This window comes from Phasianus colchicus, chromosome 31 (assembly GCF_987193195.1).
Source record: "Phasianus colchicus chromosome 31, bPhaCol1.hap1.1, whole genome shotgun sequence".
NCBI classification, from domain to species: domain Eukaryota; kingdom Metazoa; phylum Chordata; class Aves; order Galliformes; family Phasianidae; genus Phasianus; species Phasianus colchicus.
In genome coordinates, this window is record NC_143466.1 from 728,081 (window position 1) to 756,001 (window position 27,921).

The 27,921-nt window shown below is 45.9% G+C and overlaps 2 protein-coding genes across 2 annotated transcripts; both read left to right on the top strand.

The window, feature by feature from the left end:
• Positions 1–265: 265 nt before the first annotated feature.
• LOC116239057 (scavenger receptor cysteine-rich domain-containing protein DMBT1-like) lies at positions 266–27,904 on the top strand. The gene is made up of 15 exons (XM_090127431.1): positions 266–399; positions 769–997; positions 1,945–2,039; positions 2,123–2,293; positions 8,502–8,549; positions 9,697–9,723; positions 12,995–13,318; positions 15,537–15,860; positions 17,286–17,609; positions 18,132–18,455; positions 20,071–20,394; positions 22,304–22,627; positions 24,238–24,561; positions 25,826–26,149; positions 27,196–27,904. The coding sequence occupies exons 4-15, from the start codon at positions 2,212–2,214 to the stop codon at positions 27,204–27,206; spliced, it is 2,760 nt and encodes a 919-aa protein (XP_089983557.1). The 5' UTR covers positions 266–399; positions 769–997; positions 1,945–2,039; positions 2,123–2,211; the 3' UTR covers positions 27,207–27,904.
• On the top strand, positions 307–2,131 carry LOC116239055 (sulfotransferase 2B1-like). The gene is made up of 5 exons (XM_090127522.1): positions 307–442; positions 769–977; positions 1,305–1,440; positions 1,945–2,039; positions 2,123–2,131. Exons 1-5 carry the CDS (start codon positions 307–309, stop codon positions 2,129–2,131), a joined length of 585 nt encoding a protein of 194 aa, XP_089983648.1.
• Positions 27,905–27,921: the final 17 nt, after the last annotated feature.

Genomic DNA, 27,921 nt, shown 5'->3' on the forward strand with positions numbered 1-27,921 from the left:
AACACATGGGGCAATAAGGGAGGAGGAGTTGAAGTTGATCCCTTAACAGAGATTTAGCCTGAGGGCTCCTTAAATGTCCTATGAACAAGTAGTCATTCATGTGGATCCCCATAAGGAAGGATTAGAGAATATCTGAGCGTGTTGTTGTGTAACACAGAGCTCTTCTGATGTTTGGGAGATGGAATTTCTCCTCTTGGGGAATGGTTATGCAGGAAGAAATTTCCTATCTGGAGTTCAGTGCCCTATCCCTCTCTCTCCCTGTTATAGGCCTGCAGAGCTGCAGCACCCAATTGCCATCCAAGCCCGATGCCGATGCACTACGTGACGTACAAAGGCATTAAATTCCCTCCTGCCTACAACTCCGTGCACAGCTTGAGTTTTGCCCACAACGAGTTCCTGGTGCGGGACGATGACGTCTTCAACATCACCTACCCTAAATCTGGTACCACGGGATGCCCAAGGGAGGACAGAGAGGCTGGGAGAGTTGTTCTGGATAGGTTTTGTGGGGAGATCTATGGCAGAAGGTCTGTGGGGTTTTGGGAGCAGTTCAGTTGTTGTTCAGAAGGTGAATCTTCTCTTGTGATGGGAACAGGAATGTTTTGGGTGATAGATATATGTACGTATATATTTATAGCACAGTGGTTGTGCATGGGCAAGGAGGCAGTTTCTTCAGGGGGAACAGACTTGCTGGTGGCATTGCTGCTGAGGTCCAAGCATCCTGAAGCCCCGGGTAAATCCCTTGCTCTATATTTCTGTTGTACCTGGCAGGCACCGTGTGGATGACTGAGATCCTGAGCCTCATTCGCAGCCATGGCCACCCCAGCTGGAACCAAACTGTCCTCAATTCTGACCGCATGCCTTGGTTCTCAACCCGCCTGGGTTTGGAGGCAGCCCTCAGCTACCCCTCACCTCGCCTGCTGACCTGCCACCTACCCAGGCACATCTTCCCCAAGTCTTTCTCCCATTCCACTGCCAAGGTGGGATCATAGAATCCAAGGTATATCCAACATATCTCCTGTATATGCCTTTGTGGGGTGGGTGTTCATGCAGTGTCTGAAGGGGAGCTTGGGAGGATCATTGCCCCCATCTCACATCTGCACCTTTGGATATTCTGGGAATCTCCAGTGGCTCTAGGGAGCCTACGTATTCCTCAACCCTTGCCTGAGATCTACATTATTGAGTCGTGCACTGAATTGATCCTCCTTTGACAGACCCTTCCATTTGCAGATCTACCCCAGTGCCATTGCCTGCAATTTGTCTCCCTCTATTCTGAGCACCTTACTCCTGTATGCACTCTCCCCCAGGTTGACTACACCCTACGGGATCCTCGAGATGTCATTGTCTCCTACTTCTACTTCTGCCAGATGTGCAACAGCTATGAGGACCCCGTGTCCTTTGAGCAGTTCTTGAGAGACTTTCTTAGTGGAGAATGTGATTGTGGTTTGTGCTTGCTTGGAGCATGCTGGGGGTTCCCCATCACCTCTATCTCTACAATCTTTTCCTGTGGTCCACTGATGATGCCTGTGAAACGGAACATCCTCTAAGAGAGAGGTGAAGTGCTCTGCAAGGCACAGAAAAAGCATACAAATTTGATTTTTAAGTTGCCTGCCTTCTACAGATTTCGTTTTTCTCTTGGAAGTCTTGGACAGCAGAGCTTTTAAAGCCATGTCCCAGGACCCTGGCATTCTTCCATCCCCAACCCCTTTTCACCACGGTCTTTGTCTGTTCCTGCTCCTGTGGAAGTAGCAAGGAACCATCAGCAGAAAGGTGGCTGGAGAAGACCCCATTGCTCATCTGCAATAGCAGAACCTCCCAGTCCCAGCTGATTTCAGGATGCTGTTGCTCAGTTTTGCATCTTGTCTATCTTCTCCCTGCCTCTACCCTGCACACCTCATGCCATGCCATGATCACCTCATAGACTTTCTGCCTTCTGTCTCCCATCAGTGCCCCATGGTTCCTGGTTTGAACATGTCCGAGGCTGGATGGAGATGAAGGACAGGGAGAATTTCTTCTTCATCACCTATGAAGAGCTGAAACAGGTAATGATCTTGGCAGAGCCACCTGTTCCAGATGTGCTGATGCATCACCCTAGGTGGTAACAGGCTTATTCTGTGTCCCTAAGGACCTGTGAGATGCCTCTGCCTTTTTCTGGGACAGAATTTGAATGAGGATGCTATCTCCTCAGTAGTCCAAAATGCTTCCTTCACGGCCATGAGGCAAAACCCTATGTGCAGCTCCATCTTGCTCCCTGCAGACATCATGGACCAGACCAAAGGCCAGTTCCTAAGAAAGGGTGAGTGGAGAGGGCCCCATTGAAGTGCTGGGTTTTGGTGTCTCCATGGGCGCACTAGAGAGAACGAGGAGGACAGCAGCACAGGCACTTAGGTTAAAGGAACTCAGTCTGTGGGGATGACTATTCATTTTGGACAGATCTTCAGTGTAGTAATCGCACTCAAAAACTGTGCAGGAAGGAGTATTGTACAGTGGTTTGTGCTCTGAAACAGAAACATTCCTTCCTCAGGCATCTGTGGGGACTGGAAGAACCATTTCACAAAATCTTCTGTAGGTCTTTAGTAAGGTATCTGGACTGGTATCGAATGCCCTTGCCGCGGGTCGCCGCGGGTCTAACAGAGTGAGACCTTCAACAGAATCTACCATGAGAAGATGAGGGGTTTGGACGTGGCCTTTCATTGGGAACAGAGACCAGGATCCAGACCTAACTGAGGCCATCTGAGTAATGAGTATCAGCCATGTATTGGCAACTGGGGTAACTGGTTGCAGGTGGGTACAGGGAGTTGGATCCAGGAGTATAAATGGCTGCAACATGTTGGTGTACAGTTTGCTGCAAAGACAACTGTGTGCTGTATCATGGGGATTTAACAGCTCAGCCTTGTCAGTGAATGGGAAAAATGTGCTGCAGACCAGGAACTACCTAAAGATCATAGCCAAGTGCATCACAGACAGTCAGACTTGTAAAGACTTTTTAATGTCAAACACTAAAGAAGGACTCAGGGATATCAAAGAAAGAGAAGACCTTTTGTGCATTTTGGCTCAGACATGGTTCTGTGATTTGTTTATCTCCAAGCCTCCACAGAGCATACAGGGAAACCCAGCTCTTTATAAGTGCCAAAATACAGCTTGTAGAAATGCACACAGCTTTACTTCCTGGACATCCAGCCAGTGTTGCTTGGGCATGAATCCAACCTTTGACAGACACCACCTGATCTATCCAGCCATAGAAAGTTATCCTACGGACAGTGAGCAGTGCCTTCCATATTGGTAGCACTGGCATGTTCATGTTGTGCAGTGTCATAGCCAGAAGGTGACCTGACCTAAGGGAAGACTACTAACCCTGTTGTTGGTGCAGCCTGACTTGCCTTTATGGTGCACCCATCCAGGCCAGTCACGTTCTGCTTAATGATCATTAGCGTGGGAGCTTAGAAATAAAGGACATGTGACACAGCATTAAGAGGTGCCTACAAAACCATGGTCAAAATTGTTTCCTCTTACATAAATTACAGGTCAGTGACCTAGTTCATGTGCTGATTGCCTGACTTATATCTTTGCATTCTTATATGTTCTTATATCTTTGCAAACTTATATGTTTGCATTGGAGCTATGTGTGATGCATTCTACACTAAGCATGATGTTACTCTCCCGTCAGCCTGCTAATTCTGTGGGTTTGGGCCAGTGCCTTAGCCGGGCTTTGGAGAAGCTGATTATCAAGCAACTTGTGGAGCAATAGGCCATGTTCATATCCCAGTAAAGATGTCTTAAGCACTGTGTGGTGTCTCCAGCATCATTCAGTGCATGTATGGCACCCAAGTTGACTTTGGAGATATTAAAGCATTAGATAGAGGCCAGGTGCGATGAGCTATGGTGCGTACAAAGGTCTACAGTACAAGACCACAAAAATGCTTTGGTGGCTTCAGGAAACAAAATTTTAAGCCTCACCAACCCCTTTTCCAGCAGGAGAAGAGCCTAATAAAAATGCAGCAAATACAGGTGTGCACCTCATGATTGTTCTTTCTCCTCTTAACTCACTTCTAAATGCAGAGCCCAGATGAACACATAAAAAATGAAATATGTGCTCATGGATAGTGTTAGGTGCTTTTACGGTCTGCAGAGGGAGAATGCAAGCAGAGCATGACTCACTTGTGTCGGGTTATATCTCCTCAGATACATGGAGACCCTTGTTGGTATATTCCAATTCCCCCCCAGTTCTGATGGTGAAAGGAAAATGTCTGATTTTTTACATTAGAAATGCTAATGATACTAAATCTGGATCCTCACAACATAGTAATGATGTTATTAGAAAACAACTCGGACACTAATTATCTTTGCAGAAACTGATCACCTGCTTAAAGAAGCAAGAGGTCTTTGTTGTCCCATGTTGATAACAGACTGATAGTGATGATGCTAAAGCAGCCAAAGTCACTGCTTTCCCTGCTGTGAATGCATTGGACAAATCAAATGTATGGCTGTCATAAAATCAAGATATTTAGCTTATTGTCATGGTTTCCTGAGGAGATGCATCAGAGCTGGGGTCTGATCCACCTGCTCCAGCACAGGGTCCTCTGTGGGATGCAGCATGGAGGTCATGAGAGACAGTGGTCACTGTGGTCACTGTAATGTCCCATTGCCCCTTGAGCCCAAGCATAAGGTCAGGCATAGAATAAAATAGAATAGTTCAGTTGGAAGGGACCTAAAAAGATGATTGGGCCCAACAGCCCGATCTCTTCACAATTAACTAAACACTGAAACATACTGTTATGGGCATTATCCAAATGCTTCTTGTCATAGTTTTGGCTGGGAGATATATATATCCATTATATGTACTATTTTTCCATAGACTCTTGTACAGAGCTCTATTTTGCATTTTTGATGAAAATAGTGCTGATTCCTTACTGGTGTTTAAGCTGCTGCTGAGCTTATCCTTTCATCCACCAAACTGGTATTCTAATCATACAAGGAGATCAAGTTAGTGAAGTAGGACTTGCACTTGATGAACCTATGCCTGCTATGACTGACAAAGGAAATCTTCTTCAACAGCAGCCAAAACAATCTTCTCCATTACTTTTCCAAGGACTGAGGTTAGACAGACAGGTCTGTAGTTTCCCAGATCTTCCCTCATGCCACATTCCCACTTTGCCTTTAGTGGACTGTTGAGATAAATCCATTTATAACATCTGCTGATTCCTCTGGAACTCTGGAGTGAATCTCACCAAGCTCCCCGGTCTTATGAACATAAGGACCCTCACAATTTCAGTGGCCACAAAAAGAAAATCACTGCTCCCTTAACCATGGTCCTGAAACTCACAGACCATCACTTGCATTTTATATCCAAGATCTCATTAATACCATAAATAGAGAAAAAAAAAAAAGTATCCTTCAGAACAAGTGAATTAGGCCAAGGTTCTAAGACGTAGTATGACAGAATGGCATATGGGATCAAAATCAGAGAGGCAAGGGTGCAAAATGAGATAGGTAGAGCAAAGGGTACAGCAGGTAACAACATTCTGTTGCAAAACCATATTTACAAGATGGGAACGAGTAGGGAAATAGTTTATTAGGAAAGCAGAAAGGACGGGAAGATAGTGAAAGCGTGTGCAAACTGTAGTGAAGTGTTGACTTATTTCCACTTCCATTTTTGCTGAAATTCTTCTTATTATGACACAGCTAAAATAATGAAAGAGATGTTAGACAGGTTGAAATATAGAATGCACACTTAGGAGAGACAGGTATTTTGATGTGAATTTAAAATCGCAATCCTTTCCAAAATCACCATTAAATATTTGGGGAAATAGCAGTGGTCATCCTTAACAGTGCTTGTGAGATGGGGAGGTGCCAGGTTCTGGTTGGTTTGCCCTAGTGTATGTGCTTATGAATGAATGAATGAATGAATGAATGAATGAATGAATGAATGAGAAATAAAGAGAAAACATGACCAAGAGAGGACAAAAGAAAGGGAAAGAGGGAGAGAAGGAAGGATGGAACTGTAGATAATTTTAGAAGATTCAGTCTAAATTCAATTCCAGGAAAATATTGAGCAGAAAGCTAGTGCTTCTGTTTGTAGTCACCCAAAAGGCAACATGCTACAAGTCATCAGCAAACATCAGTTTGTTGAATTTAACTATCGAGCAAGCAATCAACTCTACAAATACAAAGCAGGAATTACTGGTCAAACTCTCACAGGCAGAGAGAAGCTAAGGATCAGTATCAAAGCACAACTGAATCAATAAAATGTGGGGATTGTGAAAAAAACAAACTTCACCTGAAACTTCTGTAACAAGAAGTCTCATTTATGTGTAAAATGTGTGACCCTCATCTTCTCAGCAGCCCTGAGACCTCTCCTGCACGTCAGTGACTGGATGTAAGCATCAGCCTTCAAGTAAGGTGTTTGCCAGCTGTTGTCCAGCAGTGGGCCTGCTTGAGACCAACCATTATGGAGGCAGAGCCCAGCTGCACTGAACTGGTTGTGACGATACATAGAGTTGCTATGAAATGCAATATGAACATGAATGATGTGTTGTAAACAGCCTCTGGGTTGCACACTCTAAGCAGAAGAGTACATCCCAGTCGAACTAATTCTTCAGCTTTTCCATCTAATGCACACTCTGGGTGAAATACATCTGCAGCAGTATTTTCTTCCTGAACAGACATTTCCTGTGCAGATGTCTGAAGCCATAAAAGGAATTCAGCCAGCTCTAAGGGGTGATAGATGATGTCTGCTGAGCATGCATGGTGTCTAAATGCATTTTCCAGGCACAAAAATTTGGCACGAGGAAGATCCCACACATGACAGTAGCATCAGCATATCCCTCCAGCATCGTGTCTCTACCTGGCCATGGGTGGTCCATCCACATAGGGGACCTGGGAGCGGAACCTATGAGGTTGAGAGAGGATCCTTATGATTTTCAGCATGGGCAAGGATGGAGTCCTCCAACCAAAGGGAGAGGAATAACTGCACACATCAGTACAGCGTAGCAGATGATCTGCTGGAAAGGAGCTCTGCAGAGAAGGACCTGGGCATCCAGGAGGCCCAGCAGTGTGCCCTTGTGGCCAAGAAGGCCAATGGTATTTTGGGGTGCATTAAATAGAGCATGACCAGCAGGGTGAGAGAAGTGATCCTCCCCCTCTATTCTGCCCTGGGGAAGCCCCATTCAGAATGCTGTGCCTGGTTCTGGGCTCCTCAGTTCAAGGCAAACTGGGAACTACTGCAGAGAATCCAGCAAAGAGCCACAACAGTGATCATGACCTGGGGCATCTCCCCTAAGGGGAAAGGCTGAGTGCCCTGGGACTGTTCAGCCTGGAGAAGACTGAGAGGGAATCTTATCAATATTAATTAATAGCTAAAGGGTGTCAAATCACTTGAGTGGATGGGGCAAGACTTTTTTGGTCATACCCAGATACAAGACAAAGACAATGGGTACAAACTGGATCCCAGAAATTTCCATCTGAACATGAGGAAAAGCTTCTTTATTTGAGTACACGGTGCACCAGAACAAGTTTCCCAGATATGTTTTGGAGCCTTCTTCTCCAGAGATATTCAAAACCAACCTCAACACTTTCATAGAATTGAAATGGACCCTTTAAGGTCATCTCGTCCAACTCCCCTGCAATGAACAGGGATATCTACAGCTCAGAGTTGCTCAGAGCCTGGTCCAGCCTGATCTTGATTGTCTTCAGGGATGGGGCATCCACGACTTCCCTGGGCAATCTCTGCCTCATTGCCCTTGTTGTAAAAAAATTATTCTTGTCTTTATATCCAATTTGAATCTCCCCACTTTTAGTTTGAAGCCATTTCTCCCTGTCCTGTCATAGCACACCCTGTTAAACTGTCACGCACCTTTTATGTAACCTACTCTTGGGAGCCCACATTTGCTTGGAGGTTGGACAAGATGATCTCCAGAGTTCCCTTCCAACCTCTATGATTCTTTTATTCTGTAGGAACCTGCTGCTTGTCACCAGCATCCCCAAGACCAGGAGAATGAACTGAACTCTGAACACAGAGAAAAAGTACCACAGAATTTCACAAGCGTTGCCTTCTTCTTGGGACAAATATGAGAGAAAAAGTGGGAAAAAAGAAAAAACTCTTCTTAAAAGTTGCTGATTTTTTACCAGAAAATGGTTCTTTTGTTTTTGAATTAGTGGCAAGACATGAATTTCACTTTCCCAGCTCTGCCTTGGCACTAGTACCATATTGCTGCCTGGAAGGTTATTCAAAAATTCTGTGTGCCTCCATCCCTGCCACTGGTGGTCCAGAATGAGCTGAGCTGAGATGATTGTTTGCTCATCAGATTCCCGAAACAGTCCAATTTCACAATCCTACAGCCTACATGATGCTAATGGCACAAGATTCCTGGCAGAGGTTTGACTTCTGTTAATTGCTGAGACAGCAGGAATGGAGGGAGTTTTTGGGATGGAGGGGAGGAGCCAGGGCTGTGGGGAATTCTCAAATACCCCGTTACTTGGGTACATGTCCTGCTTCCTTCCTGCAGTGTTCACTGTGATCAACATGGGGTTCATTCTCCTGCCATGTCTTTGGGGTAAGTGAAGTTCTTTTCTCTTTGATTTTATCTTGGCATACCTTTGCCAGTTGTTCTCCTCTGCCATTACTGCTTTTTTTTCCTATGGCACAAAGCAAATGTGACATTGCAAGGAAGTGAAATGCAGCTGGTGATGTCTGCAGTGAGCTGAATCCGCCTGCAATTAGTCATCCATATCTGACAGCTCAGTGTGGATGCTCAGATCCTCTCTCTGCAATCTTGGACATCCACAGCTGGACATTTGGGTGCTGCCCCTATCGGATACCCCAAGTGCCTCACTGAGTCCCAACCCTTATAAGAAAACTGCACACAGCCGGGTTCCCTGCCCTTGCTTCTGTTATGTAGATTCATAGGATCTGTAGGTTTCCACGTGTCAGAGATGGGAGCAGAACTGGAAATCTTAAAAATATCTGAAAGAAAGTGGAAAAATGGTCTATAATGCTAATGCCACTTGTGGTGTCAGCAATGCTGCTCTTCCCTGAGGCTGTTAGGGACCTTTCCAGCCTGTCATATTTAGGAGCAGAAATTGCTGTTTGCACTGAGCTCTTCTTTGTTGCTGACCTTCCACAGTGCATACAAAGTTCCCTTCTCCTGACTTCCCAGGAACAAATAGATCTTGGCAAGCTCTGCTCTCCCTTTCAGGGTTTGCTTCAGCATCTATCCAATCCCCAGATGAAGCAGTAACCACTTTGCATAGGTTTCCATCTCAAAAACACTTATTTGCAGAACCATGCCAAAAGCTGTCCATGTTGCAATTCATCCTATCTTGGATGGGAGGGTTATGCATCGTTCCACTGATTTCTGCAGAAGCCTAGATATTTTAATCAGCCTGGAAATATGACTCACTGTCTTTGGACAATCCCATCTGCTCTGTTATTTCCTCATTACTTACCCAAATAATTGTTTTTTTTCCCAGTGCTCACATTTTTTTATGTACACCTACATTCACATTTTCTTTCTTCATCTGATCTCTCAGTTGCAAAAGTCACATGAACTGAGACAGGGAAAATGCATTGGCGACAAGGAGCTGAAAATAATGATGAGCTCTTGCTGTCTCAGATATTGCCTGATGTCTTGCTTTCCTTAATCACCATGCTTTGTGAACCAATTAGATTCACACTAACATCCTGCATTTCTTTTATTTCAGCTTCCCTTGCTGGAGTCCTGTTGGCAGGTCAGTATTTGTATCAGTCAGTGGAATTGTGAGTGAGCATTCAGTTCTGTCATAAAGTGTCTCACAGAATGATGCTGTGCATAATCAAGAGATTCAAGTGTGGTGCTCAGAACAATGAGAAATTGGTCCAAATCCTGTTACTGTGGCTAATAATTTGTGCATATGTGACCTCTTTCCATTTGTATTTTGTCACAGTACTCCTGGTGGACATATTTATTCTCCATAATGACGCTGAAATGAGAAATTCAGTTCTGGGTCATTTGTCTCTGAGCCAGTACTGAACTGGATGTGACAGCATGGTGTTGATAAATGCTGAGCAACAGAAACTGGATGGGGAAGGCTTGATGGCTTTCATCATGATTAACTGGAAAATAAAACATAGTCGAGCAGCCCACAGGTTGCATATGGTTGAGTGGTGATTTGGACATAGATGGGCTGCCCATTGCCCTCTTTCATGACACTGTCCCAAAGACTCTGCTCTATTCAGCAGTGAACAACAAATAATGTTTTCAAATGCACATTTCTCGGTTGGGTCTAAAATTCAGCTTCATATTAAGACCGAGACACACCTGTGGAATTGCCAGTGCTGCTGATTACCTCTGGGCAGTTGAATCAAATCTCAATATTTGGCCAAATGAGATACCATTAGCTAACTACATTGCTAAGTGTGTTACTGTGAGAGTAATGCTCCTATTTCTGTCCATGAAAAAAAACCAAAAAGAGCGCAGTAACACAGATAAATCAAGTTCTCAGCTACAAAACACTATTTTTCAACATAGTCACCACCGTTAGCCATAGATTTTCAGCAGTGAAGAACAAGTGAAGTGGACCTTCATGCCATGCTTGTGAAAATTGTGGAATCATAGAGTCATAGAATCATGGAATGGCTTGGGTTAGAAGGAACCATCAAGTTTCAACTGCCTTATCGCAGGTGGGGTTGCCAACCATGAGATCAAGTACTAGATCAGATTGCCCAGGGCCCCATCTAACCAGGTCTTAAACACCTTCAGAGATGGGGCATCGACAGCCTCTCGGGGCATTCTGTTTCTCCACCTCACCAAACTCTGTGAATAATTTACTCTTGACATCTAATTCTCCCTTTCTTTAGTTTAATACCATTCCCCATGTCTCATCTATATACTCATTTAAAAAGTTGATTTCCCTCATTTTTATAAACTCCTTTTAAATACTGGAAGGCCACAATAGGTCTCTCCGTAGCCTTCTCTTTTCTAGGCTGAACAAGCCCAGCTCCTTTAGCCTGTCTTCATAGGAGGGATCCAGCCCTTACTTAATCTTCTTGGCCCTCCTCTGAACTCTCTTCAACAGCTCATTTCCTGTATTGGGGGACCCAGATCTGGACACAGTACTCCTGCTGGGGCTTTACGAGGGCAGAATAGAGGGCAGAATAGAGGGGGACAATCACCTCCTTTGCCCTGCTGGCCACCCCTCTTCTGATGGAGCCCACAATATGACTGGCCTTCTATTCTGCATGTTAAAATCTGCACCAGTGGAGATGACCCACTGTTTCACAGCTTCTACAAGGCCATCATGGCTGAAACGCACCACCCATCACCTGACTGTGCTAACATCTCCATAAACTTTCAGCAATGATGAATGTCAATGGGTACAATTTTTTCCACATGGAAGAATTCAAACACTCCTCTTTGCTTCATATGCACATTTATGACTGACACCTTTTTGTCAGAAAAACCCTCTGCACTCATAAAGCAACAAAATACAATGTAATATTGGTGAGAAGGTTCAACCTCTACTTCAATACCACGAACATCAGTCACAGAATCACAGAATCACAGAATCACAGAATCGTAGGGGTTGGAAGGGACCTCCAGAGATCATCGAGTCCAACCCCCCTGCCAAAGCAGGTTCCCTACACCAGGTTGCACAAGTAGGCGTCCAGGCGGGTCTTGAATATCTCCAGAGAAGGAGACTCCACCACCTCCCTGGGCAGCCTGTTCCAGTGCTCCGTCACCCTCACCGTAAAGAAGCTATTGCGCACATTGGTGCGGAACTTCCTATGCTCCAGCTTCTGGCCATTTCCCCTTGTCCTGTCTCCGCACACTGCTGAAAACAGTCTGGCTTCGCCACTTTGCCCCCCACACCTTAGATATTTATAGACCTGGATCAGGTCCCCTCTCAGTCTTCTCTTCTCAAGGCTAAACAGACCCAGCTCACTTAGCCTTTCTTCATAGGGGAGATGCTCCAGGCCCTTCACCATCTTTGTGGCCCTCCGCTGGACTCTTTCCAAGAAATCCCTGTCTTTTTTGTACTGAGGAGCCCAGAACTGGACACAGTACTCCAGATGAGGCCTTACCAGGGCAGAGTAGAGCGGGAGGATCACCTCCCTCGACCTGCTGGCCACGCTCTTTTTAATGCACCCCAGCATGCCATTGGCCTTTTTGACCACAAGTGCACACTGCTGGCTCATGGCCAACCTGTCGTCCACCAGGACACCCAGGTCCCTCTCCACAGAGCTCCTCTCCAGCAGGTCATCCCCCAACCTGTACCGGTGCATGCAATTATTCCTCCCTAGGTGCAAGACTCTACACTTGCTTTTGTTAAACCTCATCTGGTTTCTTACTGCCCAGATCTCCAACCTGTCTAGGTCTCGCTGAATGGCAGCACAGCCTTCGGGCGTGTCAGCCAATCCTCCCAACTTCGTATCATCAGCAAACTTGCTGAGGGTGGCCACTACCCCCTCATCAAGGTCATTGATGAAGATGTTGAACAGGACCGGACCCAGCACCGACCCCTGGGGAACACCGCTGGTTACAGGCCTCCAACCAGACTCTGCACCGCCAATGACAACCCTCTGTGCTCTGCCAGTCAGCCAGTTCTCAACCCACCTCACTGTCCACAGTCTCTGCTGTTGTGGGTCAATGTAAGAAAGTAGGAGGTATTACTTTCAGAGCAGATGTCATTGGATTTCAGCACCCACCAACAAGTGTGTAAGACATATGGCTGTCTTGTTCTGCTGTCAATAGCCACGGTTGGTGTAACATTACAGTGTGGATTTTGCTTCTGCTTTATAAAGAATTCCAAATCCAATCTATTAATCTCTCTGATTGGGAATTCTGAAGCCACAGATAAAAATTCAGAGTGTGTTCCTCATCATGATTTCTAGTTCTGGACAATGATAGTGGAGAATTTTTCTTTCCTTCATTCCCTACATGCTCTTTCCTTGTGCAAACCCTGATCCTGTTTTTGGTGGTTGATTGATTTTTTTGTTGTTCTTTCTTACTTTTTAATGCAGGAAATAGTGAAGCTATTCAACTGCGATTAGTAAATGGTAGAAATCACTGCTCTGGGAGAGTGGAGGTGCTTTATGACCAGCAATGGGGAACGGTCTGTGACGATAACTGGGATCTAATTGATGCTGAAGTTGTGTGCCATCAGCTGGGCTGTGGGACAGCCCTATCTGCTGCTTCCTCAGCTTATTTTGGAAGAGGATCTGACCCCATTTGGCTTGATGATGTTAATTGTAAAGGAACTGAAGCTGCCCTGTCTGAATGCACTGCAAAACCTTGGGGGAAACATGACTGTGGGCATGGAGAAGATGCTGGTGTTGTATGCTCAGGTAACTCTCATCCTACATGACACAACTGAGTTTAGGGTGATGCTGTAGATGCTGTAGGGAGCTCTGTTCCCTTTGGAGAAAAGAAAACCCCAGCACTCAGAGAACCACAAGGTAAATGTGGTTTGTACTGCCATGGTCTTCCCTATACTAAAAATTTTCCACTGCGTAAGCCACTGGTAGAGCAGTGTTGGTGCAGGAATTATTTTTAGACTCCCAGGTTCTTGAAGACAAACATAAGCAGCATTTTCTCTACATGATTTATAAAGACAGAATCACAGAATCACCAAGGTTAAAAAAGACTTTCAACATCATCCAGTCCAACCATTCACCTGCCATCAATATTTCCTACTAAACCATATCCCTCAGTACAACATCTAGATGTTTATGAAAGGTCTCCAGGGACGTTGATTCCACCACCTCCCTGGGCAGCCTGTTCTAACAGCTAACCAGTTTTTCAGAGAAGAAATTTTTCCTAATACCTAATCTGAACCTCCGCTAGCACAGGTTGAGACCGTTCCCTTTTTTCCTATCAATGCTTGCATGGGAGAAGAGGCTGATCCGCTCCTCACCACAACCTCCTTTCAGGGAGTTGTAGAGAGCAATAAGGTGTCCCCTGAGCCCCCTCTTCTCCAGACTAAACAATCACAGCTCTCTCAATAGCTCCCCATAAGATTCGTCCTTCAGACCCCTCACAACTTCATTGCCCTTCTCTGAACATGCTCTGGGGCCTCATTGTCTTCCTTGTAGTGAGGGGCCCAACACTGAACAAGTACTCGAGGTATGGCTTCACCAGGGCTGAGTACAGAGGGATGATCACTTCCCTGCTCCTGCTGGCAATGCAATTTCTGATGCAAGCCAGGATGCCATTGGCCTTCTTGGCCACCTGAGCCCATTGGGTTATGTCCAGCCAAGCCTGGACCAACACTCCTAGGTCCATTTCCTCTACACAGCCTTCCAGATGCTCTGCCCCAAGTTTGTAGCATTGCCTAGGGTTGCTGTGGCCGAAGTGCAGGACCTGGCACTTGGTCTTGTTGAACTTCATCCCATTGACCTCAACCCAGATATGCAGCCTGTCCAAATCCCTCAGCAGGGCCTTCATACTCCCTGGTATATTGACACTTCCCCCCAGCTTGGTGTCCTTTGCAAACTTACTGAGAGTGAGCTCAATCCCCTCATCCTGGTCATCAATAAAGATATTAAACAGGGCCAGCCCCATTACCACCCATACTATCTGGGCCTGGTCCCCCAGTTGTCTCACACATGCCATGCGATCTCACTCAAGGTGGTCTGTTCCATAAACTTTCTTGTCATTGAGGTCAGGATTACAGGCCTGTAGTTCCCCAGATCCTCCTTACAACCATTCTTGTAGATGGGACTCATCTTGGCAAGCCTCCTTGGGGACCTCTCTGACTGACCAGGAATACTTGGTAGGTAGTGGAAAGCAGCTTGGCTATCACCTCTGCCAGATCCTTCAGCACTCTTAGGAGGATCCCATCTTGCCCCATCGACTTGTGACAGTCCTGGTGGAGTAGTAGGTCACTAACTCTTCCCACTTGTGATTCCCAATATTCCATCTGTCTGGCCAAGCAGAGGCAGCATATTCCATAACTTGTTAGCAATTTGCAGGTGGGTCAGTGATTACCAATATGATGATTGCTTGGACATCACTGTAGGGAGAGAAGTGTATTGCCCACTGCCTTTCTGGGAACAAGGCACTAATTAGAGTATCAACTCCATAGCCACATACAGAGGCTTTCCTGCCTCTTGTTCACCAGTCTTTGCATATGTCCAAGATTGCCCCATCCTACCTGCACTGTCTGATACTTGTCCTTGTTATGCTTCACGCAGTTGGTGGTTGCTCTCTAATTTTACAGTACCTCTCTGTGGTTTCTGTGAGTCAACATCTCCTCTTAGTTTACTACTGCCTGCAAACTAGGTGTGCATTCGAGTCCTGCATCCTGATCATTAACAAAAGCATTTAAGAGAACTGACCCCACAGTGGAGCCTTCGGGAGCCTGAATAGTGATGCTGCTGAACATTTCATGCTGTGATGATGGAAGAAGTGTTTGTGCTGCTCCCATGTGCAGTATTTTTCCATGTCACAATGTCATAGAATGAAAAACACTATATTCATTGACAAATGGAGAAAAGACGAGCCAGATTCTGCATGAGATTCTTCCCTGGCCTTTATTTTTATTTATTTTTTTCCTTCCTGTAGGTTTTACAAAACCAGCCCCACTCCGATTAGTGGATGGGTCAACCCACTGCTCTGGGAGAATCGAGGTGTTCTATGGCCAGCGCTGGGGAACTGTGTGTGACGACAGCTGGGACTTGGCCGACGCAGAAGTCGTGTGCAGGCAGCTGGGCTGTGGGAAGGCCTTGTCAGCTCCCCATGGGGCTCACTTTGGCCAAGGATCTGACCCAATCTGGCTTGATGATGTCAACTGCATAGGGACTGAAGCTGCCCTCTCTACGTGCAAAGCCAGTCCCTGGGGAAGCCATAACTGTGACCATGGAGAAGATGCTGGTGTGGTGTGTGCAGGTACCCCTAATGCAATGATCATCAAAGAATAAGCTATTTTGGGCCACCCTGGGGCCCAGGTCCTTTGGCACTAATAGGTGCTTGCAAAGAAAGCAGCACAGAGGGCTTCAAATTGATGTGGCTACATCTATAGACAATTACAACCTGTCTTTTCTTATGTAGGTCTTTTTAATGGGGTGCTTCCAGGGGGTAGTTTGCAACCACAGATAGTGGTACACAGTGGGAACACATCTCATTGTGAGGTGTGTTCTCATATCAGTTACTCTACAACCCAATAACAGGCTTTACCTTCTCACTGCATGTGAAGTTTGTGGAGTATTACTGCATAAATCAGCCACAGTACCAACTGACCAAGTTTTCAAGTTCCATCATTCTTCTTTCTCCGGTTTCTCTTCCTTCAAACATTCCCAAAAATGTTTCTGTTAAGGATGGCTGTAGGTCTTCCAGTCACTGCTCTGCCAGTCCTCAGCAGTTCCCGTCAGTGGCTGCTTAGTTTGAGAGGAGGAATTTATCGTTCAAACATCAGACACACAAAAAAAATCATGGAATCATAGAGTGGCTTGGGTTGAAAAGGACCCCCAAAATCATCTAGTTTCAACCGCCCTGTTGAGCAGGGTTGCCAAACAGGCTGCCCAGAGCCACATCCAGCCTTGTCTTAAATGCCTCCAGAGGTGGGGCATCCACCACCTCTCTGGCAGCAAGATGAAGATTTTAAAGTAAAAATGTGTGTTGACTTCACACCTGTGAAGGAAATTAAAACTTCTGGTCAAATTATTCTTTCTTGTGTCACAACTGTCCCAGGAGAGATGCTGCTGAGCATTTAAACGTCTATACTAGGCCACACTGATTCTGTCCTTGAATCTTACTGCTGTTCAAGGAATATTCCTCAACAGCCAATATTAATTGCAGACCTTCACCCAAGCAAGGACCCTGCTCCAAATACTTGATGCTCACCATCAGCGGAGCTTTACAACTTCAATGTATGTTATTGGCAGCCCTCAATCAACTTGTGTCATGCAGAATTGCTGATCCCAACAGCTAAGAGTCCTTACCACAGCCTTAATGGAGGCATGCTTGTGCTCCTGCAGCAATGTTATTTCACTGGTTCCTTCTATGCTCAGCTGACCATTCCACATGACTCCCTCTAGTCTGTTTTACCACAGTTAACAGACTGCAGGCATAACTGTCATCTTCTGAGAAAACAGGGGTTCAAACAGGTGGCTGATTTTCAGGTGAGACTAGCCAGCGAGAGAGGGAACCAGAGACCACTATTCTATGGAACAGAAGCTGCTGCAAAGATCTACTGGTCTGTTATGGAAAAAAATGAGCAATGTCCATGCCACTGCTATCTAGATGTGATCAGCATGGACCAAAATATGAAGGAAAACACAGAAAACTGATGTCTTCACTATATCTCAATTACAGGGTTTGCTGCGCTTCTACCACTCCGGCTGGTGAATGGTTTGAATTTCTGCGCTGGGAGAGTCGAAGTGTATCGTGGGCTGCAATGGGGGACCATCTGTGACGACAGCTGGGATTTAACAGATGCTCAAGTGGTCTGCAGGCAGCTGGGCTGTGGGGAAGCAATCTCAGCCCCTGGCTCTGCTCGCTATGGACAAGGAAATGGAAAAATTTGGTTGGATGATGTGAACTGTGTAGGATCTGAAACTGCCCTCGCTGATTGCCGAGCCAAGCCTTGGGGAGACCACAACTGTAACCATGGAGAGGATGCTGGTGTGGTGTGCTCAGGTACCACTAGTGAATGCCAATGTATGTGGGGTACAATGCAGCCAGTGTGTTTTTGGCAGGGTGCAGGCAGATCAGGAGTCTCCTCAGAATAAGGAGGATGAGTGCTCATCATGCAGTTGTAGGCTGAGATGAAAGGAGAGTGGTATGTTGATGGTAAGGCTGTATTCCACCTGGACACCGTGGCTCAAGATAATACCGAAGGGATGTGAGTCATGGAGAAGGTCTTTGTTATCCCCTTGTGTCCAGGACAGTTATGGAGCCATCCTCGAGGGAGCAGCTTGAGCTCTCACGGGGACTAAAATGCTGTGGATTTGGATATTGAATCCTGAAGGTTGGGTATGTCAAGGCTCGTGAGTTAGGACTCAACACTCCCAACACTCAGGTACCACACATTTCTGTGCCCTGTTGCCGAGGAAGAAATCTGCTATTTGCTATCAAACCCCTGCGAGGATTTTTTGGCTCCTCCACAGCGCTCTGAGACATGTAATGATCCCAAACATTTTGCAATTGTATTTGGTGCAGGTACTGCTGAATCAGCTGCCATCCGTGTCGTGAACGGTCCGAGTCATTGTGCTGGGAGAGTCGAGGTGTTTCATGACCATCAGTGGGGAACCGTGTGTGATGACGGCTGGGATAAAGCAGAAGCCAATGTTGTATGCAGGCAGCTGGGCTGTGGGGCAGCATTATCAGCCCCTGGCGCAGCTCGCTTTGGACAAGGGTCTGACCCCATCTGGCTGGATGATGTCAGTTGTGCAGGGACAGAGGCTGCCCTCTCGCAGTGCCAGTTGCAGGCCTGGGGATCCCATAACTGCAAACATGGAGAAGATGCTGGAGTGGTGTGCTCAGGTAACTCCTTCCTATGCCTCTGTATTACAGGGGAGGATTTCTTTTCCTTGAGGAGTATTGGTGTGCCAGCATAGCTGCAAACTTTGTCTTCATGATGATGCACCTCTGTCACCGTATGGGATATTTCTTTGAAATTTCTCATTTTCTTGAAAACATGTAACTGTTCTTGTACACAGGAGTTGTCCTTGTCTTAGAAAGAGAAGGCATGAAATGGAAGGGAAGGGAAGAGAAGGGAAGGGAAGGAAAGAGAATAGAATAGAATAGAATAGAATAGAATAGAATAGAATAGAATAGAATAGAATAGAATAGAATAGAATAGGAAGGAGGTCACATCTTGGTCTCCTCTTCTACAAACTCTATAACCCAATGTCCCCAGCCACTTCTTGCATGTCTTCCAGAATTTTTAAGAACTTCATTGCCCTGCCTTGCATGCATTCAGTACCCTAACCTTCTTTTTATATTGTAGAGCCCAGAAATGTACACCATATTTAAAGAGGCTGCACCAACACTAAATAGAGCAGGGATGGCACTTCTTTTGTCTGGCTGGCTATGCTAGGGCGCACTGCTGCCTTCCACTGAGCCTGCTTTCACAAGTGCCCCCAGGTCCTTTCCTGCTGGGCTGCTTTCCAGACACTCACTACACAGGCTGTGAATGAATGCGGCATTGCTTCTTCCCAGATACAGCACCCAGCATTTCCCCTTGTCCGTGTTCTGTGTTGCTGACTGCCCAGTGCTCCAATGGATCTAGAACCCTCTGTAAGACCTTACATCCCTCTGGAGAGTAAATAGCACCTCTCACTTTAGTATCAGCAGCAAGCTTGCTGAGGTTACCTTTAATGACTACAAGGAGATCATTGGTAAAAATGTTGACTGGGACTGGCCTGTAGGATTGGGTGGCAGGGAACACTGGTGGTATCTTTCAGATGAAACATCAGTCACTACAACCCTTTGAACAACCCTCTACCACTGAGGCAGTTTATCACCCAGCATGGCAAAAACCTGTTTACCTCACAGCTGGACATTTAGTCCAGAAGGATGCTGCACGGGATGGCAGGGGAGACCTTATTTAAATCCGGAAGGATTACATCTGCTGCATTCCCTTCATCCACCGAGCAGGTGACCTTATCTTAGAAGGGCACCTAATTATTAAGGCAGGACCTTACCCTTCATGAACTCATATGGGCTTGCTCTGTAGCAGCTTTAAAATCCCTTTCAGTAGCACACAGGAATAGCTTTTCCATATGTTTTCCAGGGGCTGAGGTTAGACTGACAGGTCTGTTGTTTCCCAGGTCATCTCTCATCCCCTTCTCCCCTTGATGATGGATGTAACTCTGCCTAGTTTCCAGTCATCAGGGACCTCCCAATACTCCCAGCTCTTTGATTCATTATCCTAACTCATACTGTATTTCCTCTTACTTACATTCAGCAGAATATGGTGCACAGTCTGTTGTGTTCATAGTTTTGAACTGGCAAAGACATCCCAACATCAGGCAACAGAATAATTGCATCCCGGACGGCACTAGACCGTTGCAGGCATTATGCATTTGATCTCACTTTTTAGTCAGGCCAGCGGCGTCTCTGTAACACGTATCCCTGCCCTCTCTGTTTTCTTCAGATATACCAAGAGAAGCTCCACTGCGGTTAACAAATGGGCCAAACCGCTGCAGTGGGAGAGTTGAAGTTTTTTACGGCCATCAGTGGGGAACCGTGTGTGATGACAGCTGGGACATCAGTGATGCTGAAGTTGTTTGCCGGCAGCTGGGCTGTGGGAGGGCTCTATCCACGGCAACTTCGTCTTTTTTTGGAGAAGGGTCTGGCCCTATCTGGCTGGATGATGTGAATTGCACAGGAGCTGAAACTGCCCTTTCCAAATGTGAGGCCAGACTGTGGGGAGCCCATAACTGTGGTCATAGAGAAGATGCTGGTGTTGTGTGCTTGGGTAAGTCTCATTTACACCATTTCCAGATCGAGGCTTAAGGTGTGTGGAGGGATGCCTGAAACGCCACAGGGTTCCCTCTTCCTGTCTTACGACTCTAAAACCAGAGTACTGAAGAAAGAAAGTGCTTCTGGTTGGATGTGCACAACTCCAGTGGTGTTCCCCCTTTTCTCCCTGCTCCCAAACTCACCATAGTATTGTGGTGCTGCAGTCCAGTGCTTGCTGTGCTGCAGAATTCAATTCTGGGACTCTTTCCCATGAATTCAAACTTGAGACTCCTTCCTGTGGGAGCTTCAGATAAATCTGATAGCATTGCAGGACTACTGTGAGTCGCCCTGTTATAGAGAACAGCACACAGCCACTTGGATTTCTCCCTTATATCATTCTCAAAATACCATGACATGCTCTGCGTCTGTTGTTTTTTTCTTCTTCAACACAAAATGTCTTGCGGAAACCTACTGATTCTACTTGCCCTTCCTCTGTCCTTGGTAAAATAATTTTCAGCAGATCTGTTCTCTTTTCCCAGAGTTTTTCCAATATCTTCTCTGAAACCTCTACAGTTCAGACAATTTCCTCAAAATTGTTGCACGGTGCTTCATTGCCACTAGAAGGAAACCCTGACTTAACTATTGATTTAGAATCTACAGTCTCCTGTTTGTCATGCACACTGATACTTATTCTTTGCATCTACCTCTTGATAAGAATGTTATATCCCTTCCTAGCCACTTCATATCTCCTTCTTGAGAAATGTTTTTGAGCCTCTCCTTATCTCCATCCTTCTTCCTGGTTTTCTCCTTGGCTGCTGGGCATATTTTTTCTAATCTTTAATCTTTAAAATGAGGCTTTAGCAGTGCTGATTCACTCTGAAGGTTTGCTTTGGATATCTTGTAGACAGCACTCCCTTTTATACTAAGCTATTTTTTTCTTGGATTAACATGACACTTAAGAGTTTCACTCTCAATCCTTTATATAGCTTTGTGAAGAACTGCCAATTAGTAAACGCTTCTTCGTCCTATGGTCCATCATTTTATCCCCCCCAAATGGTACACTTTTGAACTGTTCTCACTGGAGATATCCTGTTTCTCTACAATTACTTATCCACATCTGGAGAATACCCTGTGGATTTGCTGTCCAAGCACTCATACCTTTCTGAATTCATCACTGTCCTTTTGCAGCCAGTGAAGACTTAGCGCAGCGCGTAGCAGGATTTTCCCCATCCTGATGACATGACCCAAAGCAGATTAAAGGATGTGCAACCCAATAATGCTTCTTTCCTTCCTATGACTACAAAGGGAAATGACTGTCCTCTGTGGAGTTGTAAAAGGGTGGGTTCATTCCCTTGCCAACACAACTTGTTTTGTGTCACCTAAGATGTCCTGTGGTGTCCCATCCTATTTCTAATTGCAGATACCGAAGAATGCCCCCTTCCCAAGGTCCTAAGTCAAGTCTCCAGACTCACTGGATGTCTGGATGCCTGGAATTCACTGGACATGTCAAATACTACTAAGTATAAATGCTCAGGAAAGTAAATAAGCCACTGAAAGATGAAGTCTGGCTGAGGTCAATCATACCCCAGTTTTCTCACCATCTTCCTGGCTAGTGTCTTTTCCCTTGGGCAGTGGAGTTTCCTGGGCACTGCTGTTTTCCTGGTAAAAGGCAGAGAGAAGAAGGCTTCAATCACCTCATATTTGGGAGTGAGAAGCAACAGGACATTTATTTTCCTTAGTTTGGGCCAGCACTACTTCTTGACCTTTGGGTCACGTGTGAGGAAATCCAATAGCATTGAACCTTCTTCTCGATGCTTGTCCCTGGACGTCATACTAAACCAACTAGGGTACACAATGTTTCCTGGTGTGCCTGGAAGGAATGTCTTTGCCAAAATAACTTTCCTTGTTTTTCCTTTGTGTTTCAGGTGTTCCAGAACCAGCCCCAGTCCGGCTGGTCAACGGTTCAAATTTCTGCTCTGGGAGAGTTGAGGTGTTTCATGAGCAGCAATGGGGAACCGTCTGTGATGACAGCTGGGATTTAAGAGATGCTGAAGTGGTCTGCAGGCAGCTGGGCTGTGGGGCAGCCATCTCAGCCCCTGACTATGCTCGGTTTGGACAAGGAACTGGAAAAATTTGGTTGGATGATGTGAACTGTGCAGGATCTGAAACTGCCCTTGCTGAGTGCCGAGTCAGGCCTTGGGGAAATCACAACTGTCACCATGGGGAGGATGCTGGTGTGGTGTGCTCAGGTACTGTTAATTCACGTAATCACAGACCTGCAGAGGTTGGAAGATCCACTTGTTAAAGGAATTTTCCCTCAGTAGATTGCACAGGAAAGCATCCAGGAAGGTTTTGAATATGTCCAGAGACTTCACAACCTTTCTAGGCAGTTTGTTGCAGGGCTCTGTCATGCTCACAGTAAAGGAGTTCTATCTCGTGTTCAGATAGAACTGCCTGGGTTCCAGTTTGTGCACATTGCCCCTTGTCTTTTTGCTGAGCACAAACTCAAAGATTCTGGTCCCAACCATTGAAACCTGCTCATCTATCAACACTCACAAGTGTTGATAGATCCCCACTAAGCATACTCTTCTCTAGGCTGAAGAGTCTAAAATCTCTCAGCCTTTCCTCATAAGGGAAGTTCTCCAGGCCCTGATCATCTTTGTAGCCATGCAATAGACTCTCCCCAGTAGTTCTGTGTCTTTATTGAACTGGGAAGCTCAGAACAGGATACAGCACTCGAAATGTAACCTCCTCAGGACAGAGTAGAGGGAGAGTATCACCTCCCTTGCTTTGCTGGCCACTGTCTTTCTGATGCACCTCAGGATCCCATTGGCCTTCTTGGCTGCTAGGGCACACTGCTGGCTCATGGCCAACCTGTTTTCCACCAAGACTCCCTGATCCTTCTCAGAGACATATAACAAGGAGTGCAGCGATGAGAGGTACATGTGTCACTTGAGGATGTGCTTATTGTAATGTTGGTCTTGCATGAGGAACAAAATGAATGAATCCAGGGGTGAAATAGATGACCTAAGGGATTCAAGACACTGCACAGTGCTGGGGGATATAATAGAAAACTTGTGGAGGTTCCTCTGGAGTGACAGCAGGAAGTCAGGTGAAAGTGACTGGCTCCCAAAACAGGTGTGTGTTTTTTGATAGTTGAATTCACATCTGTAGTATGAGCCAAGTGGGGAGAGGGTAGTCCCCTGTGCTGCAGTATTATGAGCTGGTTATGTGCAGCAGCCTGGCTTTGAGTTATAAGGAAATGGACATTCTGTAAACCATAACTGTACAGCATTATGACAGAGACAGAGGCACTGGGGAATATTCCTGGGAAGACGATATGGTGCAAAAGAACAGGACTGCCTTGGTCATCCTAGACCTCTGCAGAAAAGGCTAGTGATGTGATCCACATTTGTTTTTCACTTCAGCAGAGCTCTGAGCCATACAGTGCTCCTTGACATTTTCATAGAATTATAGCATGGTTTGGGTTGGAAGAGACTGTAAAGCCATTAAGTTCCAATCTCCCTGCCATTGGCTGGTGGCCACCTGTAAGATCAGTTTGCCCAGAGCCCCATGCAGCCTTATCTTTAACACCTCAGGGATGGGGCATACATGACTTCTCTTGGTAACCTGTTCCAATGCCACCAGAACCCCCAAGTCTTTCTGTGCAGCCCTGCTCTCAGTGAGTTTTTGTCCCAGTCTGTCTGCATATCTGTGATTACCCCAACCCAAGTACAAAACCCTGCACTCCGCCATGGTGAACATAATTTGGTTCTTGCAGCTTGTCCATGTCCCTGGGATTTTTTGTGATTTGTTGATTGGTGCTTGTGTTTCTGTGATTGCTGTCTTTTTTTGCCAGGTATTACAGAACCAGCTCCCATTCGGCTTGTGAACGGCCCAAATCTCTGCACTGGGAGAGTCGAGGTGTTTCATGACCATCAGTGGGGAACCGTGTGTGATGACGGCTGGGATAAAGCAGAAGCCAATGTTGTGTGCAGGCAGCTGGGCTGTGGGGCAGCAATATCAGCCCCTGGCGCAGCTCGCTTTGGACAAGGGTCTGACCCCATCTGGCTGGATAATGTCAGTTGTGCAGGGACAGAGGCTGCCCTCTCACAGTGTCAGTTGCAGGCCTGGGGATCCCATAACTGCAAACATGGAGAAGATGCTGGAGTGGTGTGCTCAGGTAACTCCTGCGTATATCTCGGTCTCAAAAGTGTTGAGAAACATGGAAAAATGATTTTCAGACTCAGTAGGAGGTCCTGTCTGAGCTCAGGCTGCTCCTAATGTCTACTATCAGTCACTGTGGTCTATAAATTCATTCTTGTGTAATCTACATGGTCCACAATCACCACCAGAATCTGGTCCAGAATGATTGGGTTACCATGATCAGACCTCCATCTGATAACTGTATCAAGCTGAGTCTCCTGCACATCAGATTCTGAAGGCTCATGGGCTTTTACTAGTGTTGAAAATGGTCCCCAAAACATCCCATCCCTGATGAGGTTATGGGAACCTACCACCTGAACCTGGAGTACAAGATACAGTGCTATATACAACATACAATAATACATACTGGAATGTCCAGCAGAACGAGACACTTAAATCGGATTTCCACTCTTCTGACATGAGAGCTGAAGAATGGCAAAGATTCCCCAAGGCAACTCAGATGGGAAACAACAACTAACTGGAGGTTGCCAAATATATGCATTTGCATAGGTTACATCTGTATTATCCATAGACAACATTAAATTTTTATTCCCAAGCTTGGCAGGGCAGATTGCTCTTCATACAGAGCAAGAATGGTGTTCTATGTCACAAAGTAGTTCAGTAAACTCTTGGAAACATGTCTGCTAGGAAGGGATGAATCAGTATTCCTCCACACTGTGCTGTAAGTCAAGAAGGAATTAATCTTTCTACAAATCTTTATACGGGCTCCCTTAGGTACAGCAAATCCAGGCTTTTGTCTAGGATCAGATGACCACACCTGAAACTGCTGATTAAGTAAAGAAACTCCTGATCGTAGTTTGGCTACTAAGCTTGTACTCAAAGATGGGGACATCATTGAAATGTACAAACTAAAGATGTATTTAATCATTATGACTAGCGCAGTCAGCAGAAAGGAAAATTAGCCCCATCTTCATAATAAACCAACACCTCATCTGTGTGTGTGAGATTGGTTCATTGCACACCACGTAACAAACACATCTTGCAGACAACGAATCGGAAACCTTAAGTCCTAAGTGAGGTATTTCAGCAATGCAGAGCATGATGGAGAGTATGAGGTTGACTATGGGAGAAGCCCTGACCAACCAGGATGTTTTCTTCATCCACTGAGCACCTTGATTGGTACAGAGACACTACTACGTGTCTACTCTCAGCAGGTTTAGGGTCAGGTGCAGCAGGGTATTTATGTGTGCATCTCTCGTTTTATCTTGCTTTCTGTGCAGGCTCTGCAGAAGCAGCTCCTCTCCGGCTGGTGAACGGCCCTAGTCGTTGTGCTGGGAGAGTTGAGGTGCTTCACGGCCAGCAGTGGGGAACAGTGTGCGATGACAGCTGGGACCTGAGCGATGCTGCAGTTGTGTGCCAGCAGCTGGGCTGCGGGACAGCCATGTCAGCCCCAGGATCCGCTTATTTTGGGCAAGGCTTTGGCCGTATCTGGCTGGATGATGTGAAATGCTCCAGCAGGGAATCAGCGCTCTCCGAATGTGCTGCAAGGCCCTGGGGAGTCCATAACTGCAACCATGGAGAAGATGCAGGCGTCGTGTGCTCTGGTAAGCTTCATGCATGCCCCAGCCTGCAAGGCATTTGTAGCAACTAAGCTTCTAATCTGGGTTTTGGGGCTGGTGGCTCTTCGTCCTTTCACAGTCATGGAATCATAGAATCGTTTGAGTTGGAATGGATACTTAATGTTCACCTAGTCCAACGCCCCTGCAACAAACAGGGACATCTACAGGTAGATGAGGTTGCTCAGATTATGGTCCAACCTTCAAGCGTCTCCAAGGACGGGGCATCCACCACCTCTCTGAGGTGTCTGTGACAGTGCTTCTCTGCCTTCATCATAAAAAGCTGTTTTCTAAAATCCAATCTAAATTTCCCCTGCTGTAGTTTGTTCATTCACATCTCTTTCTGAGAGATGTGCCATGGGACGATGATGGAGACGTGAAGTTGGAGCTTGGTGTTTTGAGGGATGATTCCCATCTCTCCATGTGGCTACTTATTTTTCCTTTTTGTGGTTTTGAACTATCACTCTCACTATCACTATCGCTATCGCTATCACTATCACTATCACTTACTTGCTCATATTGCATAAAGAATCTGTGGATGTTCCATCCCTGGACAGAATCTCTGAATCAATATATTGTAGGGGTTGGAAGGGTCCTCTAGTGATCACCAAGTCCAACCTCTCTTCAAAGCAGGATCCCTACTGCAGTCTGCACATGTAGGTGTCCAGGCGGGAGATGTTGAAGGCCGGGTTGGATGGTGCACAGGGCAATCTGATCTGATGGGCAGCAACCCTGTCCATAGAAGAGGAATGGAACTCGATGGGTCCCTTCAAGCACAAGCCATTCTATAATTCTATGATTCTGTGATTCCACTGTCCTATTTCTCTATGATGGATTTGATGATCTTCATAGTCCCATCCAACTCATGCCATCCAACTTTTGGGTGCCTTCCAAGCCAAGCCACTCCGGGATTCTAAGATTTGATGATTCAGTGAATCTTTAACACGATTGTATGCATACAACTAACTTTAAGTGGCTGTGCAGGGTAAAGCAAGCTAGATTTACAGGTCTGGATTGTATGCATTTCTTTCCAGGTGGGATCTAAACATTGCAGATGCTCTAGAGTGGAGAAGAGAGATGGCAGTGCTGGCAAACACGTGTATGACATTTTTTCAACCCAAACAGAAGATATCTTTGAAGGACAGAGTGCACGCAGTACACAAGCCAATCACGACACTCAGATCTATTTCACTGAATTGTAAGCACCAAACTGATGTGCCCAAATCAGGAGCGCGATGGTCCCCTTCAACTAATGAAGAGATACAGGCAGTCACACAGAGCAACTTCAGGCCAACTTCAGAAGTTTCTCTCACTCTACTGACTGTAAATAAGTTATTGCCAGCCACAAATTAAGTTTCAAGACATATTCTCTCTGGGATGGAGGGAATATTTGGAGGTCACAAGTGGGCACTTGCTCTACGACATCTCTTGTCAGATGTCTCTGCCCAAGAGATCACACAGTTCCCATGCCACTTCATCCTCTCCTGATGATATTGCCTCTAGTACATGAAAGCTTTCTTGTTCAGGTGGTACGGATATGTTATATATTAAGGTTCTCTTGTGTAGCCAGAACCCTCCTCCAGAAGAGATTTAGCTGTTGTCACAAATTCCTCATGCAAACTTCCCTCTGAGCCTCTTGGCCTCTCTGCAACATTCCATCCAAGCCTTAAACCATTTCTATGCTGCTTCTCACCTTAATATCCCCAAAATGTATTTGTAGATAAATGAAATTTCTGTCTTGCTCCTGTGAGTCTGTCTGA